The 18673-nt window shown below is 31.4% G+C and overlaps 1 protein-coding gene across 3 annotated transcripts; it reads left to right on the top strand.

The window, feature by feature from the left end:
* Positions 1-1241: 1241 nt before the first annotated feature.
* On the top strand, positions 1242-18123 carry LOC126847142 (uncharacterized). 3 transcript variants are annotated; one of them, XM_050587222.1, is made up of 6 exons: positions 1242-1623; positions 2569-2898; positions 12071-12223; positions 14053-14236; positions 15472-15638; positions 16238-16720. In XM_050587222.1, the coding sequence occupies exons 1-6, from the start codon at positions 1393-1395 to the stop codon at positions 16328-16330; spliced, it is 1158 nt and encodes a 385-aa protein (XP_050443179.1). In that variant the 5' UTR covers positions 1242-1392; the 3' UTR covers positions 16331-16720. The 3 variants fall into 3 exon arrangements, with proteins under 3 accessions (XP_050443179.1, XP_050443177.1, XP_050443178.1); XM_050587220.1 differs by lacking the exon at positions 16238-16720 and adding an exon at positions 16905-18123 and having other exon boundaries at positions 1243-1623; XM_050587221.1 differs by lacking the exons at positions 1242-1623; positions 2569-2898; positions 16238-16720 and adding exons at positions 8083-8824; positions 16905-18123.
* Positions 18124-18673: the final 550 nt, after the last annotated feature.

Here is an 18673-nt window from a genome sequence, read left to right as displayed (position 1 = left end):
TACATACCTAAATCTATTAAATATTTGTTTGTTCCTATAATAATGTGATACTGAAACATTTAAATATGCTTACAGTTTGACGATAAGATTATGGGAATTAAAAAGATAAAAAAGAGGGCAGACTGATATTTTTTTGTCTACTTACAATATATATTGTACGGGACCTTGAACCCATCGCGGGTGGACTGTAATTCTTTTATTGTAAAACAAAATTTCGCTTACGGTTAAATTGCATTTATTGTAATTTAAATACAACCGGGCGGTTACGGCGCGAAACGACGACTAATTTATATACATGGTCCGCGGAGGGACTCAACACTACAACAACCGGTTTTAACCATAATAATAATAACAACAATAATAATAATACACAAACGCAACATATACATTAAAATGTATATATTATATATACGTTCATCAAGATCAAAAATCCTTTTAAACTTTGATACATGTATCAATATTAAATGATACTTGATTCACTTTACTTGATAAATAATTCTGAAATATGAATTTTAATAAATTGTTAATGTATTTTTTTTGAAATTTATATTGTAGGTATAATATATAGGTAGTATACAATATTAAAAGTAATAGAAATATTAGTTAATATTATGTACGTTAACTCATTTACGTTTCATTAATTATTAATGTATTAACTTTTTTTATTTGATAAATGATCCGTAAATAAATAATTATTTGATACATTTTTGTTTGTATCGTTAAAAGTTTTTTATGCATTCCCATTCATGGATACAAGTAAATTTAATAACGTTGCTGAATATCAATATTAAATCAACACTATTTCTAATTGATAGTTGTTGATTTGGAACATCCGTTTTTATAATAGATCTCTTACCTGATGAACCTGATACTACTTGATGAATAACAAATAGAGTTATAAAAGTTTTCAACTATGTTTTATTGTAAAAACTGGTAAGGTTGGTATAGATAATTACTTTTCTAAAAGCATTACTTTGAAGTGGTACGTGCAGAAAAAACATACACGATCGTTTCCTGTTCATATGCTTTAATCTATTTAACCTTAATCTTTAAAGTGTTCATCGTCACAATTAATTATTTCAAAATAATTGCATTCAAACAAATTATCCTCTAGCCCATTTCCCCCTCCTAATCCCCACTATCAAATGCACGTGTGGCTGTTGGCAGTGCTCGTATCCCGCTTACGGCAGTAGTGTCTTTTTAATTGCGATAAGATTATAATAAGATAAAACTCATCGAAACACCGACACCGCGTGAACGGTGTGCAATCGGCGCGTGTTATGGCACGCGGATCAGGTACTGTTGTTTGTGGCACGTCGTCATCCACTACTTTAACGTTGTACGCCATCGTAACTGGCTCGATCCAATCGCAACCGTCGCCGTCGTCTTTGAATGTCCATCGTCGCGCGACCGACCGACCAGTCCAACCATGGACGATCGTTCGCGGACCGCGACCAACTGTGGCGTTATCGAACACTTACCGTTATCGACGTGTTCCTGCACGTTTTCGTCGTGTCCACTTTTGTCATCGGCATCTGGCGAGGTTCCTACGAACTCTTCTCCCACTATCATGACACAGTCAACCCCTGGTTAGCTCTTGGCTTGTGCATTATCATCCAGTTGGTAAGTACCAACTATTCCGCATACGAACTACCCCACCCAGACATTCTACGGTACTGTTGTTGTTGTTATTATCATTTTTATCATTGCTACTAACCTTAGGTATTTTTTTCAATTGAATGGTTAGGTTTTGTTCGGTTTAAAATAAAATGGTCGTTAATTTTTCTCAAGTATTTTATTATCGCTCAGAAGACTACGCGTGTGATTTTCAACAACGAACGCGGCCATAAAACGTTAAACTGATTTGTAAGGTTATGTTTTTCGTAGTTCATAAACCTTGGTTCATAAAATAGTACATACTGTAAGCGCCAAGCATGTCGAAATATAATAAACAGAAGTGTGGATCAACTAACAAAACAGCCGTTTGCTTTAATCATGCGGTTAGGCAGATAAAGCCAACGTTTATTTGGAAGCCACTTAATTCGCACTTCAACTATTATGTGATAAAGCATTATAAATTATATACAAAATATTATACAAACACATAATAATGTGATATTATTTGATGAACCAACGCTTGAAAAATGCGTGCTCGTTAATTTCTAGTACATTCTAGATGTTGGTCTAAAGTGTGACCGGTGAATTCTGAATTGATTTAAGAATACGATACAAAACGATTTCGACTTAAATCTAAATGCAATTAAACTATTACGCAATTGTGTACTGTGTTGAAAGTTTAAGTAAAATATGCCTAGTGGTTAATAAGCTGTTTTAAATGATCGTACGCGTTTCTGAAAAACGTAAGAAAAAATCGTCCATCACCGAAAAAGGGTTTGGCTTGTCTGACGTCAACTAGAAATGTAAAAATAAAGCGTACACCCGGAAACTTGATTATATTGATTAAAAAATGACAACTACAACACTAGGAAGTAGGAAGTCTGATCGGATATAATTTCATTATTCAATTAATTCGGTTTTGATATAACGGTATTTTTTTTTTTTTATCAGGTGCTGTCTTTTACTAGCGACCCTTTGGTAAAATATTTCAAAAGGTCCAGTCATTCAAAATTACTGTTTTGGGTGACGTCCAGAGCGTATATCTACGCACATTTCATGAGTGGCATGATAGTGTATACGTATCAGGAATGGTTGCTGGACATAACGATAGTGCATATCGAACACAGCATTTCCCAAATCATGGTGACTTTTGTCGCAATCGGCATACTGTGCATGTTCCGGATGGTGGCCATCATCATGCCACCGCCCGCTTGCGGTTTGGAGTTCGATCCAAAACCCGAAGAGATATTTCAGTTCGAAACAATGTTTTGGTCCGATCAGGTGAGCCTCCTAATCATGTTGTAAATAACATACAAAAAAAAAAAAAAAAACCAGTAAAATATAACATTTAAACAACATGTTAACGGTATGGAGTGCCGTGGGTGAGATGCCTAATGCATTACAGTCTAGTGGTTTGGTGTTGACCATCGCTTATACCCGGATGTTTGACCGTTTCCAGGACCCAGATGGAAGTCTTTCAGCCTAATTGAAAGTTGAAATATAATATTGTCGGTCTAATACACATCCAGTATTTACAGGGGTATTCAAACTTAACATGTAACATTTCACAGTACAATATCGTGTTATTTATTACTGTATTATATAATCCTGTACATATATAATACCAGTAATATGCATAAGTTTGCCATCTTATATGATGCATATGTAGACAAAAAAAACATACAGTCACAACTAAAAAAAAAAAAAAAAATTGCACGTATAAGTGATTAGTCAATTACAGCATTTTGTTGCCACTTTTTCAGCGTAGACAATATGTTTAAAATATTAAATTGTATAACTGCTTAGGCACTTATAGATATAAGATGTACAGTAACAATTACACTGATCAATGATCATGAAATATATTTATGCGAATTACACAATAAAAACATTTTGCTTAATTCGAAATTTTATGCAAACGACAGAATAATTACAAATATTACCAGTAACATATAATGCATATATATATTGTACTTACCAATCAATTAAACATATGGTCAAATTTTTGGAGGGATGTAGTTTTCACAATGATTATGCATTCCATACTCTCCACGACGTGACCCATAGTGTTAACGCGGGAGTTAGTCTGCATAATAGTTCAAAACTAGGTCACTGTAATAATTTTCTTTCGCTAAACAAATTGACATGGAAAAATCATCATTCCCATTCCTTCGAATGCGGAAGGTAACGGAAAACAGCTTAATCAATACGCCCTAGACAAAGCTCTTAAAAAAATAGTTATTGCCGATAAGACTTGTCACTTGAACTTCGAATAAAATTATGAATAAAAAAGTATGAAACTTCGTTATCATAAAAAGTTGACTTAAATCCTAGAAAAAAGAACGAAAAAAAACTATTTATCATAAAACCCAAAGTTTAATATCCCATAGGCCATAACTTAAATTATGCTTGTGTTAAGCTTTATCCAAAAATGTTGTATAAAAATTACTTTACTTCTAAATAATTAGGTGGTTTTACGCACTTTTATAATCAGATTACTGTATATATTCAATATAGTGTTGTCTGGGGGCGGTGTGACGCAGTGGACCCCTCAGCTGCCGCATGGCACTCGAGGTTAAGCTGTGGCCGTTGCTGCTTGAACTCGGATGGGTGACCACCCGGATTTTTAGCGGCGACCCACACCATCAACCCCCGATATGCATGGCAGAAATGCCATGCACCCTCCGGCGACCGAACTGGCATAAATTTAGCTATAGCCCTCCCGGTCAAATACGCCATTCGAATATTTTTTTTTTTTTTTATTGATAACACTTCGTGTGCATCATTCTCAATAAAAGTAAATAAAAAACACAAATATAGATAACGGTTAAAATATATAGGATTAGGTACTATATTTGTTTAGATAATAAATATGAACTTTAAATAGTACTGTATACAGTAGAACCCTAAACTAATGATACAATGTTCGTATTCGAATAGTTGTATGTGTTCGTTATCTGGTAGTTATTGTAATTGTAATTAAAACAAGTAAGTCTAAACTAGATTTATACCTAAAATAAAAATGATTCACCATAACAATTTTATTGACTAAATCAAATGGACAGTTTAAATTAGAATAATTAAAAATGTAGAATTTATTATGTTTTATCAGACTTACAATACTAAATACATGTATTATTGTACCATTATATAATAGTTGATTTTAATTGTCCCACCAATGCTAAGCTCTCATTAGGTACGTAATTAAAAAGGCTTAATTAAATCGATGGCAATTTAAATACAGAGATAATGCAGTTTAAAAAATTTAAAAAATAGTATTATTTTAATAATCAGTCAGGCTTTTTTTTTAAATTTTTTAAGATATTTTTATAGATACAATTATTATATACAGACGTCAGACACTAAATACTACATTTTAAAGAGAGTATTGGATTTGTGATAAGACTTAGGTAGAATACAAACTACAATAACTGAACTAATATACAATTGTTCTTATCGTAAACAAATTAAAAAAATACATTTTAACAGGTATATACATTATAACTCCAATGGTAATATCCGTCAGTGCCATGATAATTATTAACACATATAATTTTGTAATAGATATTGTTAAATGTTAAACACTGTTTATTAAAAACAGTTTAGAGTTCAGTTTTGTACACAATCAAGTGGATCAAACTACAGGAGTCATATTATGTTCTTTTAAACGTAAATATTTATTATTAATATGATTTAATAGCGAAGTAGATGTTTAAAATGCTGCATCAAACTAATACATAATATCTAAATATTTTTCTATCTAATATATTCATAATGCAATAATATAGTTATGTTTCTAAAAACTGTTTAGTTATAAATAACAACGCAATTAAATTTAATTAAATGTAAAAGTATAAAATAATGAAATTGTGAATTGCGCAAAACGATCTCTTCAATAAAATAAAGTTTCCAACATTCTAACTGATAAAATTATATGGAACAAATATGCTCAGGTTCTTTGATACATAACTCGAGTATAAATCATTTAATCTCGTTCACATTAAGTTTAAACATGATTAATAGAAGTGTTTGGATATAATAATATTGCACAATTAGATATAAACTAAAAATAAATAATCAATGAGTGTGTGTTAGTTGTCATTAAAAATTACACAGATAATTACTTAATGTTCTGATAAACATAAGTTTACCTGCACAAATCAGCCCATTAAAAAATAATAACAAATTTCGAGCTGTTTACTTATTATCATTTACTCGTACATACAGTGTGATCATTGGCGCATATTGTGGTTATTTTTTGCAGTTTACTCGATGAAAATATGCGATTACATTAATGGCATTTAAAACAAATGGTATAGTATGTATGATATTACCTTTTTAAGTTCAGAGTAATCTAATGAAATTTTTGACTGATCTATTAAAAAATCTATAATATTGTAATAAAAGAAAAACAAATATTTTCAAAAATTGAAAAGTCTAAAATTATTTTATTAATTTTCATTGTTATTATTATAGTACTGTTATTTCCGAAAGAAGTGTTTTAGGTTAAACTTACCTACCACGTTTTATACTTTTTTTATAAATCAGAAATTAATGAAAATTCATCAAAAATCTCAATAAGTAAAATCAACTAGAATAATATACAATTTTATACAAGTTGTTGTATTTGTAACCTTGTTTTTATTTTTTTTCAGTTTCCTTGTTAATATTTTAATTTGGACCTTTTAAAGTATCTTTTGGGTATGAATTTTGATCTATAGACTTGCTATATGAAGAAATAGGTCCAATGGCTTAAGAAATATTACTATTCTAGATACGAAAATTGAAAAATAAAAACATATATTTTTAGTTATATTATTTACACTTGAAAATTAATCAAATTGTTTCTTACAGGACTCTAATTGAGAGATACAAAACAAAATATTGTCGACATTTTGGTTTTACGTGCAAAACAAAAATAAATTGATTTTTTTGATTAGACATAATATTAAATCAGATATATAGAAGGACGAGTGACCAAGTGGATAAGGCATTAGTGAGTTTGGCGGTGCCTGTTGGTTATCACCGGTTCGATACTAGGTCACTGCCGCTCCGTTTTCCCGGCGAAAATAGTCTGATGCAAAAGTCTGCAGTCTAAACTCTAAAGGTACTTGTACACTGTAGATTTTTTTCGTAGAGTAACTCTAACTAGAGCTCTACGTTTAGTCTAGGTCTATTCAACTCTATTCAACACTATTCAACATAGAGTAAATAGAGCGCAGGCAAATATCAACAATTGACCTGTACATGTACAGTTGTTTTTTCGATATTGTTTATATAAGTTTTATTGTAACTTTTATTATAAGTAATTGTTTCAAGTTGTATTGTTTAATATTTTCTTTTGAATGTACGATGAGTGATTTTGTGTGGGACAGAAAACATATCAATAGAACTCATTGAATCGTTTCCTGGACTTTGGAATTGTTGAAATAATATAGAGACAGATAATTAAAGGCCAAATGAAAGTTTTACAATCTTCGGTGCAATTTCTTACCCACGACCTCTTCGTTCTTTTCTTTTTTTACCGTTAGGTAAGGCAGTGCATCAGGAAACCTCCTCCCTAAAAGAGGCTAGAAATGACTCTACATGGACTGCTTAAGCTGTTTTAAAGCAAATATACAATACTTCTATAACCTTAATAATATTAAAGATAAAGAGATTTTTTTTAATTACCTAGTTATTACACAAAGTAGTGGGCAATTGTATCAAAAATACAATAACTTAAACTTCTTAAAAATCAAAAGGGAAGAAAAATTTGTCCATCGCAGAAATGTAAACGACTGCAGTATAGTGTTTGTAGTAATTTCTTAAGAGAGTATCTATGGTAGAAATTAGACAGGAAGACAAAATAGCCTACATGTGAATATAATATTTAAGAAATAAGAATTTTATTTTGTAATCAAACATATATGGAACCAAATTGCCTTCCCCGATATCTAATAGTACAGTGGAGGTAAATTAGGAAAAGGAATAAAGTTATTTTGTCAAAGCAAAATAGACAAAATAAACAACGCTGAGAATTCAACATTTAAACGAAGGGAATGCCTATGTTTAAAAAAATAATTATTATCTTGGCTATTAATTGTTGTATAAAAAGTTGCACGGAGAGCTTTTAAATATACAGTTTCTTGTCCCAAGCTCCGCTGAAACTAAACATGTTGAACAAACAACCGTTACATCCCGAAACGGGGCACCGATAACGACAGTCGGAAGGAACATGACTGTACTAAGGCAACGCAGCTGTAAGTGACGCGCTTTCGTTAACGGCCCATGTGCGTCGATTTCTATGGGATTGTAAGTTCGAGATTGAACATATATAGATAAAACTCTGGACAAGCAGCAGGGAGGGGACAGTCAAAGGCACGACCGTCTACCGAGCTACGATTTTTGGGTGGTGGGTGTAGTTGGGGGGTAATTGGTGGGAAGGGGGATCCACATCACAATAACGACTACCGTAATGATGTGCGCGGGTGATAAAGCGACAAGGCTCGAAAATCATTGTTCCATTTAGCCGTGGCGTCAGTTACCGTGCACGCTCGCGTTCCGCATTACTTGGGCACGCGTGTCTACAACGAACATATCCGGCTCGAGCAAAGGCCCGTAGTACAAGCCAACCTGGTCACCGCCATGGCCGTAGGATAATAACCCGGCCCGCGGTCTTGCCTAAATGAAGACGTCGTTGTCGGTGCCGTCGCTGCGGCGTGAGGTCGTCAGCGACGCCCATTCGAAACTCGTGGTGTTGGATTTCGCCCTATGCGCGGCTGTCATAACACCCGCCGTCATCGTGTACTGGCGGGTCACGTGGGCGCTATTCGACATTTACCTGTTGCCGGCACACCAGCAACTCAGCGTGGTCGCGTCCCTGTGCATCGGCTTTTTCGGTGTCACCCTGTTCACGTTAGCCCAGCACCGACTCGACACCGTTCTGCATTCGTGGAGAGACACGGCCGGCTATTATGTGATCACCCGCAGCTACACGGCCCTGTTCGGGTGCGCGTGCATCAACTCGTGGCGCGGCATATGGGAGACCATGGACCTTTTTACAGGCTCCGACCCGGCCGTGGTGGCCGCCACGGTGGTGCTTGCCTTCGGCACCCTGATCGCGATGGGCACCCTCCGTAACGTAGTCGCGCCACCGGTGTCCACGCTGTCCGATCACTACCACGGGTACTTCGAGGTGCCCACGTTGTTTCGCTTACGAGGCCAAGTAAGATGGTTTCGGTTTACTTTTCCATAACCTTAATGTAGTAATCGATAGAATGAAAGAAAAAATTATTCGACAAAAGTCAAAATAACCATAAAAATGGAAAACTTAGGTCTTTTTTGTTCTAAGTTTTCAAGCTCTACAATGGAATTTCATAGTATAATTTTGTTAGTTCGTTAATGTTTGGTTAGTTTTATCGAATTTAAAAATGAGATCAGACCACAGTTAACAATCTAAGAAGTAGCTGCGGATAAAAGAAAACTGTACATTAAACACTCATTGCATAATTCTATTAGTCGGCAATAAAAATTTAAAACATCATGATAATTATTAGTATAGTTTATACTAGGTTTCCAATGCTAGATAGTAACGAATGGGAATTATTCAAAAGATAAATTTAATATCAGATATTTCTTACATTATGTATCATAATTGGAACGTTCTAATATATTATCAAAGTACTTAAAAAGTTGTTCATACTATTAACACCCGTATACTTATTACTTAGTAATATTCATAATTGCATATATTTCTTACAATATCTCAATTTAAGCAATTTTTTATTTTTTTTTAATCGATTGTAATACAATTATATTTATTTATGTCTCAGTGACTCATATTTTAATTTTTAAGATATAACTGTTTTTATATTTACTATAGAACTTTCATAATAATAACTATAATAATAATAATAATACTAATTAATAATAATTTATTATAAATCAGACTCAATCTGTTGGGAGTGCTGATGATAATAGCATTTCTACCGAAAAAATATGCGTATACGCTGAAGTGTATTATTTTTTGTGGTAAAGGATGTTTTGAAATATTTTATTGTTATTTAGTTATATATTATACAACTGCAAGTGTTGCACAGGTTTCTTTTTGGATTAATAATAGGTTAGTTAATACGAATACAAAATAATATGCTATAGTTGTATAAAATTCGCCATTGCAAAATATATCTTAAAAACACTTAAAAAGTAACTAATTGATAGAAAAAACAGAAACAAAGCTTAAAATTGGATGCAAATAATTTTTCAATATATATTTATTTTAATTGCTGTTTATTTTTTGTCTTCAATATGTAACTCAAAAAGGTATAATTTCAAAATAATATAACTTCCGAGTTTGTTTTACTATTTAGAAATAAACCTATCAGACTAGTCAAAAACCTATAAAATATCAAAATATCTCTCTTTTGAGCCTAGTCTTTGAAGTATATTATAACATGTAGACTTGTATATTAGTGATGACGATAATCCAGATTTTATGAAGTTCAAAAATTTAGATATTTAGTAACCGAAACAGGATTTTGGATCATTATAATGAACATAATATATGTTTAATTTAATTTAATCATTTTTTTAGAACAACACAGTTTAAAATATGTTTGAGACGTAATATGTGTGTTATGACTTAATTATGAAACAATTTAATCTTTGAACTTAAACGTAAGTATTTATTTGAAAAATAACCGATTATTTGTAGTTTATTAATAGTCTGACGAGGTAGTTAATACAAAAATTCTAATATAGTGAGGTCTGTATAGTCAAAGGACTGTGGGAATTATCACTCTTAAAAAAACGTTTCAAAGTGTACTTGTTAAATACATGTTAAACAATGATTAAAATAATGTTAAAAAAATTATGTGCTTAAAATTGTATACTTTTATAATGATTTTTTCATTTTATACACGTGTCAATGATTTGATTCAGGAAAACTCATTGCTTATTTCAGGGATATTTTTATTTGGAGATCAAAATGTGAATTTTGCCCTTAACTTTATCCGGAGTCCGAAACCCTGTTTTATAATTTATATTTTTGAGACATTTTAATATAACCTAATAAAAAATTATTATCTTCATTTATCGATCGTCCTTATCCTTCACCTCATGTTCGGAAAGCGGTAGGGGCAAAGATGGTAGGTATACGATTCATACGTTTTCTGTATGCTAAACTTTAGACACATGAATAAATCAGATACCGTCTTCAATATTTCCTCACCAAAGTACCAACCTCATTCGATTTCGGATTGATAAACACATTACTTATGTGAATCGAGTCACAGGAAAAAGTTACCAACTCGGTTCTACATTGTAGCTAAAAATACGAACAAAAAACCTAGTAAAACTCATATCACCGTTTTCACAAGCTTAGTTAAGAAAATAAGCGATAAAAGGTTATGTAATGCTACAATTAAAAGCTAAACTATACTTAAATGATAAGCTAAACTGACGAAAACTGTCATAAATGACATTGTAAGTCAAGGTAATAAATTGATAAATATTATTTTAGAATGGCCTGTTTGAAATTACCTTCACAGGTAGATTAGTAGGTATAATACTTTCCCCAATTATAATTTTTTCTTCATTGTGATAGTCCGATATTAAATAAAGTATTGCAATAACAACGTACTTCAAATTTAGAGTAAACATATTAGGTAATATCTGCTGTAACACATTTTATTAAATACAATAAAAAATATTAAAATAAACACTTTTAATACCTATTTGTTACCTCAATATTGATGTATTATTGAGATTGTTCACATTAAAAAAATTCAATATTTACGTGGTGAGGTAATTTTCATGGTGAATTTATAAAAATATATATGTATTTTAACTGCGTTAGCGGCAATTGCATAACAACTATAAGTACAAAACGTCATAACGATACCTATACATTTGTGTTTAAAAGCTTATGATGCATGTGAGTAAGTGAGCAAGTACATGTGTTAAGCATGTGAGTAGTTTTTTTAGTGTAAAAACTATGTACCTTGTCGAGTAAGTAGCTATGTAAAAGTCGTCGAGTGTGTAAATCAGCATTCTTCAGTGTTTACGCTTCCCCCGTCTATTAAAACTTTGTATTGTGTGTTAGTTAGGTAAGCAGTAGAATCATAGGTCCCATCATTTATCATCCGTTTGCGAAAAGTCAAACGATTTGTCTAGAGACGATTAAAAATACCCCGCCGACCCGGTCTATGTCGACCGTCAAAATCCTTAATAGTAGTGTAGAATTTGGACAACAGCTGCACGTGGTTATTAAGGCCAGCTGGCTCCAAACTGAAAACTTAAAATTGTATATTATCTAATCAGCCGAAGAATATAAACTTCATTGGCAAATATTAAATAACTGTTTGTTTTAACGCGTTTTATTTTGTAGTATTAGATTTAGTTAAATTTATTTCTAAACCACAATAATAAATTGTTAACCATATAATTGTGTATTTTTTGTTTTTGTTCGCAGAGGGGTACGGGATCGTTTTTGTACGTACTAGATAGTTTTTTTAGCGTGTGCATTATTGGTTCACTTGTAGTGATCGTATGGCGAGGCGTTTGGAATATCATGGATGAATACTTATATCCAGACATGCAAGATATATCAGCTTGGCTATCACTGGTGTGTATAATTAATAATTATAGTTTACATAATACAGAGTGGATCGGATATGCCCCGGCCTAGTGGGATATTTAATGGCGGCTCACAAAATTTGAAAATAAATCCTTATTTTGTTTATTATATGAAAAAGTGACTTTTCAAAATTGTTGCATATATACTAAATGGCGTTTAAGATAGGTAATTTCATTATGGACAATTTTATATACTTAATACGTAATTTATTAAATTAAAAATGGTGAAATAATAAATAAAGTTTGTTTACCCATAGTCGGATTGTCAATTGTGTATGTACAACATTTAAAAAAAATTAAATTTAAATACATGCCTTTTTTAGCTCCTCAAAATTAACGAAAAGTAAATAGTACAATACATTTAAGTGGGTATCGATAATTTTATGGAAAGGGGAACAAAAGAAAACCTGATAGTTTATTTTTTAACCCACAAAACTCCAAATTGATATATTATACCACGAACAATTGTATTGTTATTGTGGGTTGTAGTAGCTTTATATCATTGTATAACTATAAAACTATATTTTCCTCATTGAGAAGATGAAACCCCTCTTTTGGTCTCTTAATTTTGGTAATAATCTTATGAGTTATGGGTCCAATGCCCATTCTTATGTGAAAATAAAGTTCTGCTTATACCATAGACCTATTAACACATTTTTTTGGCTTACACAGTTGCACTTTACTTGCCTGATGCGCCTAGGTTTGCTTTTAATATAGTAACAGACGTACGTTATTTTTTGTGTTTTTCAACAAACGGTCTCTGAGATTGTCCAATTAGTTTATCCATTGATTGATCGGCATACGAGTTTTGACCTGTAAAGAAAAAAGTGGGAAAGCACCCGTTTAGAAGTTTTTTTTTTTCATATGTTATAAATACATACGTTATAGTGGGTCGACACGAAAAAGCAATGGAATTGCTTTGAAAAGAGATCTACTCTACGAAAATTGCCAACGCAAACTAATTCGCCTATTATATGACTGTGTAACGAATTTTCGGCAATTTGCCATGCTCCTACGCAAACACATTCTTATTATAAAAAAAGCTTTATTGTTTAACAGATAAATTGTTTTGGCTCATTTTCTTACCGCCATCTTCCGAATAATTATGATAATTGGCTTTTTCCGTATTGCGTTTGACCACACTTGTAGACTTATTCGAATGGCCCACACGTGTGCGGTACACTAGCGGTTAATAAATGTACCCAAGAAATCAGTTAACTAAATATATCGAATACTTTTGAACGACACCGCTTACAGTCGCAAACCGGAACTGAATCATTTTAAATGAATTAGTATCAATAAGAAATCTAACTTAGAAGGACCCTGGGGGGCATATTTTATGCCAACCCTACGCTGCTATCCAAGTAACCTCTTGAGATCTATTTAAGTAATTACGTATAAGTCGATTGACCGCTACGAGTGTGCACATCCTTCTTGTTAATTAAGATTTAAGTGGACAAAAAAAAACATCCATTTGTTGAACGAAATACGAATACAAACCGTATATAAAATCACTATAGTCCTTTATGGGAAGCAAGGGCAAGGGTTGTCTAAATTATTTAATCATGCAGATACACTTTTTAGTATAATATATTTATAAAGTCTTCAGAACTTCGTGATAATAAAAACATGTCACTTTATGGTTACTGTGTTATAAAATTATGACGACTTTACACTTCAATTTTCAATATTATTGCGATTTGAGTGCGGCGGAGACATGCACTATCTTACAAATAAGCCAAACACAACACATCTAGGCTTAAAATGTAATTATTTACTGGACACATGAAATTATTAACAATATAAAATGATTTACAGGCCATAGGATACGGCGTAGTACTAATAGCATTCGCCTTACAACCCACAGTAAAAAGTATAGTTAAAAAAGTCAGAGGTATCAAGCGAATGTTCATTGTGGACACTTACTTGTTGTTTTCGTTTTTCGGAGCAGTTAATGTGTGGCGAGGAATATGGACTATGTTGGATGTGTACTTTCTTCCAGGTAATTACTTAAAAATAAAATAAACACTTTTCTGGCATTATAGACAATCCTAAATATTAGTCTAAATTCTGATATCGGGTTACTGGCTAATTTTAGCGAATCTTGAAATATTTAGGTGTTCCTTTAGGAGAAAATTCTGAACAACGGTGGAATTATTCTTTATACATTCTTACGGTCAAAACATAGAAAATCTAAGCACACTCGTATAGTGTTGACAATGTTTTCAATTAATAATAATCACTCAATATCATAATCGAAATGCTAGTTTAAGCATTATTGGATATTGATTCCCTTGTGTATATATTATATAATATATTGCAATATGACTTCGTTAATAACCGACTATAAATATATAACTCTAACCTATCCTCATGGGTTAAAGTGAGGGGGGGGGGACGCAGGGGGACTCAGTCCCTCTACCTCTAATGGTGGTTAAAAAGCGTCCCCTTTAACAAATTATTCGTAAGGTACACTGTACCGCTCCAATTATAACCAAACATTAGTCAATATAATTCAGAATTCCGTTGAGATTAAATCTTGGTTTTTATTTTTTTATCAATTGTTACTTTACTTTTATCAAATGTATTTAATACAAATAATGGACTATCTAATATATGTGTAAAAATAATTGATTTTATTAGTTATTGTAAGTGGCTATACAGTGATAAATAGGTATTCGATTAACCCATAAGTGATAACATATATATATATATATATATATATATATATATATATAGGTAAAGTGTGAATGTGTGATTTTTTTAAGCATACTCACCCGATCATGCATAGAATTTGAATTTTTTCTTGTACAATTTAAAGCACTAAAAACATTACATTTTTATGATTTATATATTTTTTGTCTGGGTGATTTTTTTAGTTTTCTTAAAAGACAACCACTACTTACAACTTAATATTAAAAGAAAAAATATTCTCTTTCAAAATGTTAAATTTGTATAAAGCACGAGTTATTCTTAAAAAATGTTGTATTATTTGTAGTTTACATTTTTTTATGAAATAAATTACAAATTTGAACATTATTCAGGGATAAAAGTGGGATGAGTATGTTACACAATCACTGTTTCTATATTACATATACTGTATGCATTATACATAAAATTATATATGGAACGCTTAAAACTATATGGAGACATTAGTCCCCCCTGTAATTTTTTCCCACTTTAAGCCCTGCCTATCCTAAAGGCTTTCGCTATCTTTCGTTTTATAATTTTTTTCAGATGCCCCAATGACCAGTTATTGGATATCTCACATAGCGTGTTTTGCAATTTTAGTTGCCTTAAATTCTTCCAACTCTATATTGGTTCGAGGCGTTTACATGGACGCTGAAGAGGATGGCACTCAATGCGTTGATTTCCCGTGTTACTACTTCAGACTTTTAGTACAAGTGAGTAGTTTAGTATTTCTTGAAGTTAATGCGCCCAATTAAATACGTTGAATACTCCAAAAAATTGGTTTAAACCTTAATTACAACAGATTTTTAAACCCATACTTATATCTTACCCAACTTTTTGTTGTTTAAAGCCGAAAAAATGGTCAAGTTTCAAAATTATTTACGTAGGTACCTTGGGAAATTTATAAAAATAAATTATCTGAGACAAATTTGCATCTAAAAATAATAAATAAATAAATATTTGTTTATTTATTGAGTTACAAACAAGTACTAAAAAATAAATATTCTTATCTTATTTAACGTTTCCCAAATCTGGCATACAATATTTACAAAAAAAACTATATTATGGCCAATTTTAAATAAACAGTACAGTTGGGTCGGAGTAGGCCAGAGGTCTATATAAATTATAACCACTAAAAGTGATAAAATCACTTTCAAATAGAAGCTTCGATGCGAATCTGTAATAGTAGAATCACAAATATTGATAAAAGCATTGTAATTATATATCATGCTAAAAAATGAAATTTTTAGTATAAGAGCGAATACAATAAGGTCGACCGACTATCTATAATAATTATCAAAATACCTTTCAGGTACGATTTCTGATTTATAAAGTTGCTACACGAAGAAGTCGGCTCAGCGATTTAGAAGATATCATGGGTCTAGAGTCCAAACACAAAAATTAAAAATAACAAAAATAAATAAAAACACGTCATTGTTAAAACAATACTTTCTCAGCTCTGATTCGAAGCTAAAAATCTGTCATTACAGTTATTTGCGGGAGTAAACCCAAAATGTCTAAGAATTATTAAAAAATCACCGAATTTTCACAGCATATGGAGGAGAATATTATCTGAACTTAAACATTTTTAAATTTTCGATTTCTCGATACACTAACTTTTAAAAGTTAATTGAAAAACACAGAAAACATCTTAAAAAATGTACAGAAAAAAAATGATTTGAGCTATTAAACAATTCTCACTCTTGGATCATAGATTTTTTATACAAATTTGGTGAATTTAGTTCTATCCCAAATTACGAGTTGGTTGAATCCTCTTAAGATGAATTTATGAAAGGTAATATTTATGATGGCCTACACATTTTTTCGGTGAAGCTTTTTTTTTTTGTAGAATCATTGATACATTAAGTTATTTATTGCGAGGCAAATCTAATTTTCCATTTGGGCGGATACTCTTTAAATCCGCCTCTGGTGCCGATTATTCGGACGACGACCAATAACAAGTTTCTGTTGTATTTTAGAAAAGAAAAAGAAAAAAAACCCGAAACGCTGAGCAAGAAGGCAAAGAAATGATACAAATCAAGGTACAGCCAACCGATGAAACCACGGAAACCGTGACCGGCAAACTCCTGTCGTCGTCGACAACAAATGAAAATGGCGGCGTTATTACCAGCAAAATGAACGGCGACGAGGCTGAGGACACTCTACCAAACAACAACAAAATAGTCTGACACGAGATAGTTAATTAACTGCAGCAGTATACGCTCATTAAGTTTGTGCTTTTCGGATGGTACGAAAACAGTTTCAAAAGAACGACTGTATATTATTATTTTATACACCGTAATATTGTTCCTGAAATGCCTTGCCATAGAATTTTTTTTTCTACTCTATAGGCACTCCGAAATCGCTGACGGTATACCTACAACTAAAAATCATGTAAATAAATTATTATTCGTTACCTTATACTGTATTTATTATATAAATATATATATATCTATTGTTTTTTTTATAAATATGTATTAATGTACAGGGTTGTGTACAATATACTAAACACGGACGACCGGTCATCTTAGAAGATTTAACGTTTAGTTTTTTTTAGGCGCTATACTTATGGAAATTATTTCAGGTCATTTAGAATGTCACAACGCGCTTGGCTCCACTTAACATTTTTTTTTTATTTACAAATTGTAGCCTACCACTTAATTATTCCTTATAAGTTTAATACGCGATTTTTAATAGTAATTACTTATAATTTATTAGTTTCAAGCGTCTTGGAATATAAGTGTACGAAGTAAGGACTACCTATTCACCCGCGCAATATTCATCCCACCTATGTTTTTAAACGTTAATAAAAATGTTAAAACCTTAACAGTTACTAATCTTAAGTAAATGTTAAACTAATCAATTAATTATTTTTTAATTTAAAAAAAATTAGTAAAAATAACAAGTCATAATGAATAAAGATTGACAGGGGTTAACATTTTGTACTAATTGTCGATTAATTGTTTAAATTTTGTTGGCAATGATATTTTCCTTAGGTTTTGTGAAGTAACTCTAAATAATTCTCTCGAGTTTTGCAAACACAAACGTTAACTCTTGTTTAGTAAACTACTCTGTACATAGATACCTTATTCAAATGTCTTTTTGTAAATAATTAAAATTTAGTTCGAATATAAGGTAGTGTTAATTAGTAGTAGCTATATGTATGTGATTTTAAATAGAATGTTGTTGTTAATATTAAGATGGTTTTAAAATAAACATTTTAGTTCCAATCCATTTCGTTTTATTGTTTCTCGAAAAACGTATTATTTACGAAAATTAACCAGTATATTATAGAATAAACTTTAAATAACATTTTACAACAATTATATATTTAGTAACCTAAAAGAAATTGAATAAGAGGCAATAAACCTTAAAACTTTAATCAAATACAGTACCTAAAAATGAAATTAAAATATTGTTTTGGTATTCACACCGCATACAATTTATGTATAAAAAAAATGTATTATTACTTTTTTTTTTTAATTGAATCAAATTTCATTACAAAATAACAAAATTTTGTAGAAAACTCTATTTATATTAATTTTGGATTTCAATTTATTTTAACCCATCATTCACTTACACTATAGCACACACAAGTTCCTCTTTGAAATGTCTTCAATTACCTCCTTTTTTACATTTAATATTATCACTTGTGTCGAAATTAAACAAAATTCATTATGTTTTAATCGCCACTTCCGGTAAAACAATTATGTCATTATGACTGACGACTGTGTAGTACAATGTTTGA

Source organism: Adelges cooleyi, unplaced genomic scaffold, assembly GCF_023614345.1.
Source record: "Adelges cooleyi isolate 19-005CV unplaced genomic scaffold, UGA_ACOO_1.1 ACOO_flye_CR_arks_rails_tigmint_CR_PRNA_9, whole genome shotgun sequence".
In the NCBI taxonomy this organism is placed as follows: Eukaryota; Metazoa; Arthropoda; class Insecta; order Hemiptera; family Adelgidae; genus Adelges; species Adelges cooleyi.
The sequence above is the reverse complement of the archived record's forward strand: the minus strand, read 5'-3'. Positions and strand labels throughout refer to the sequence as shown.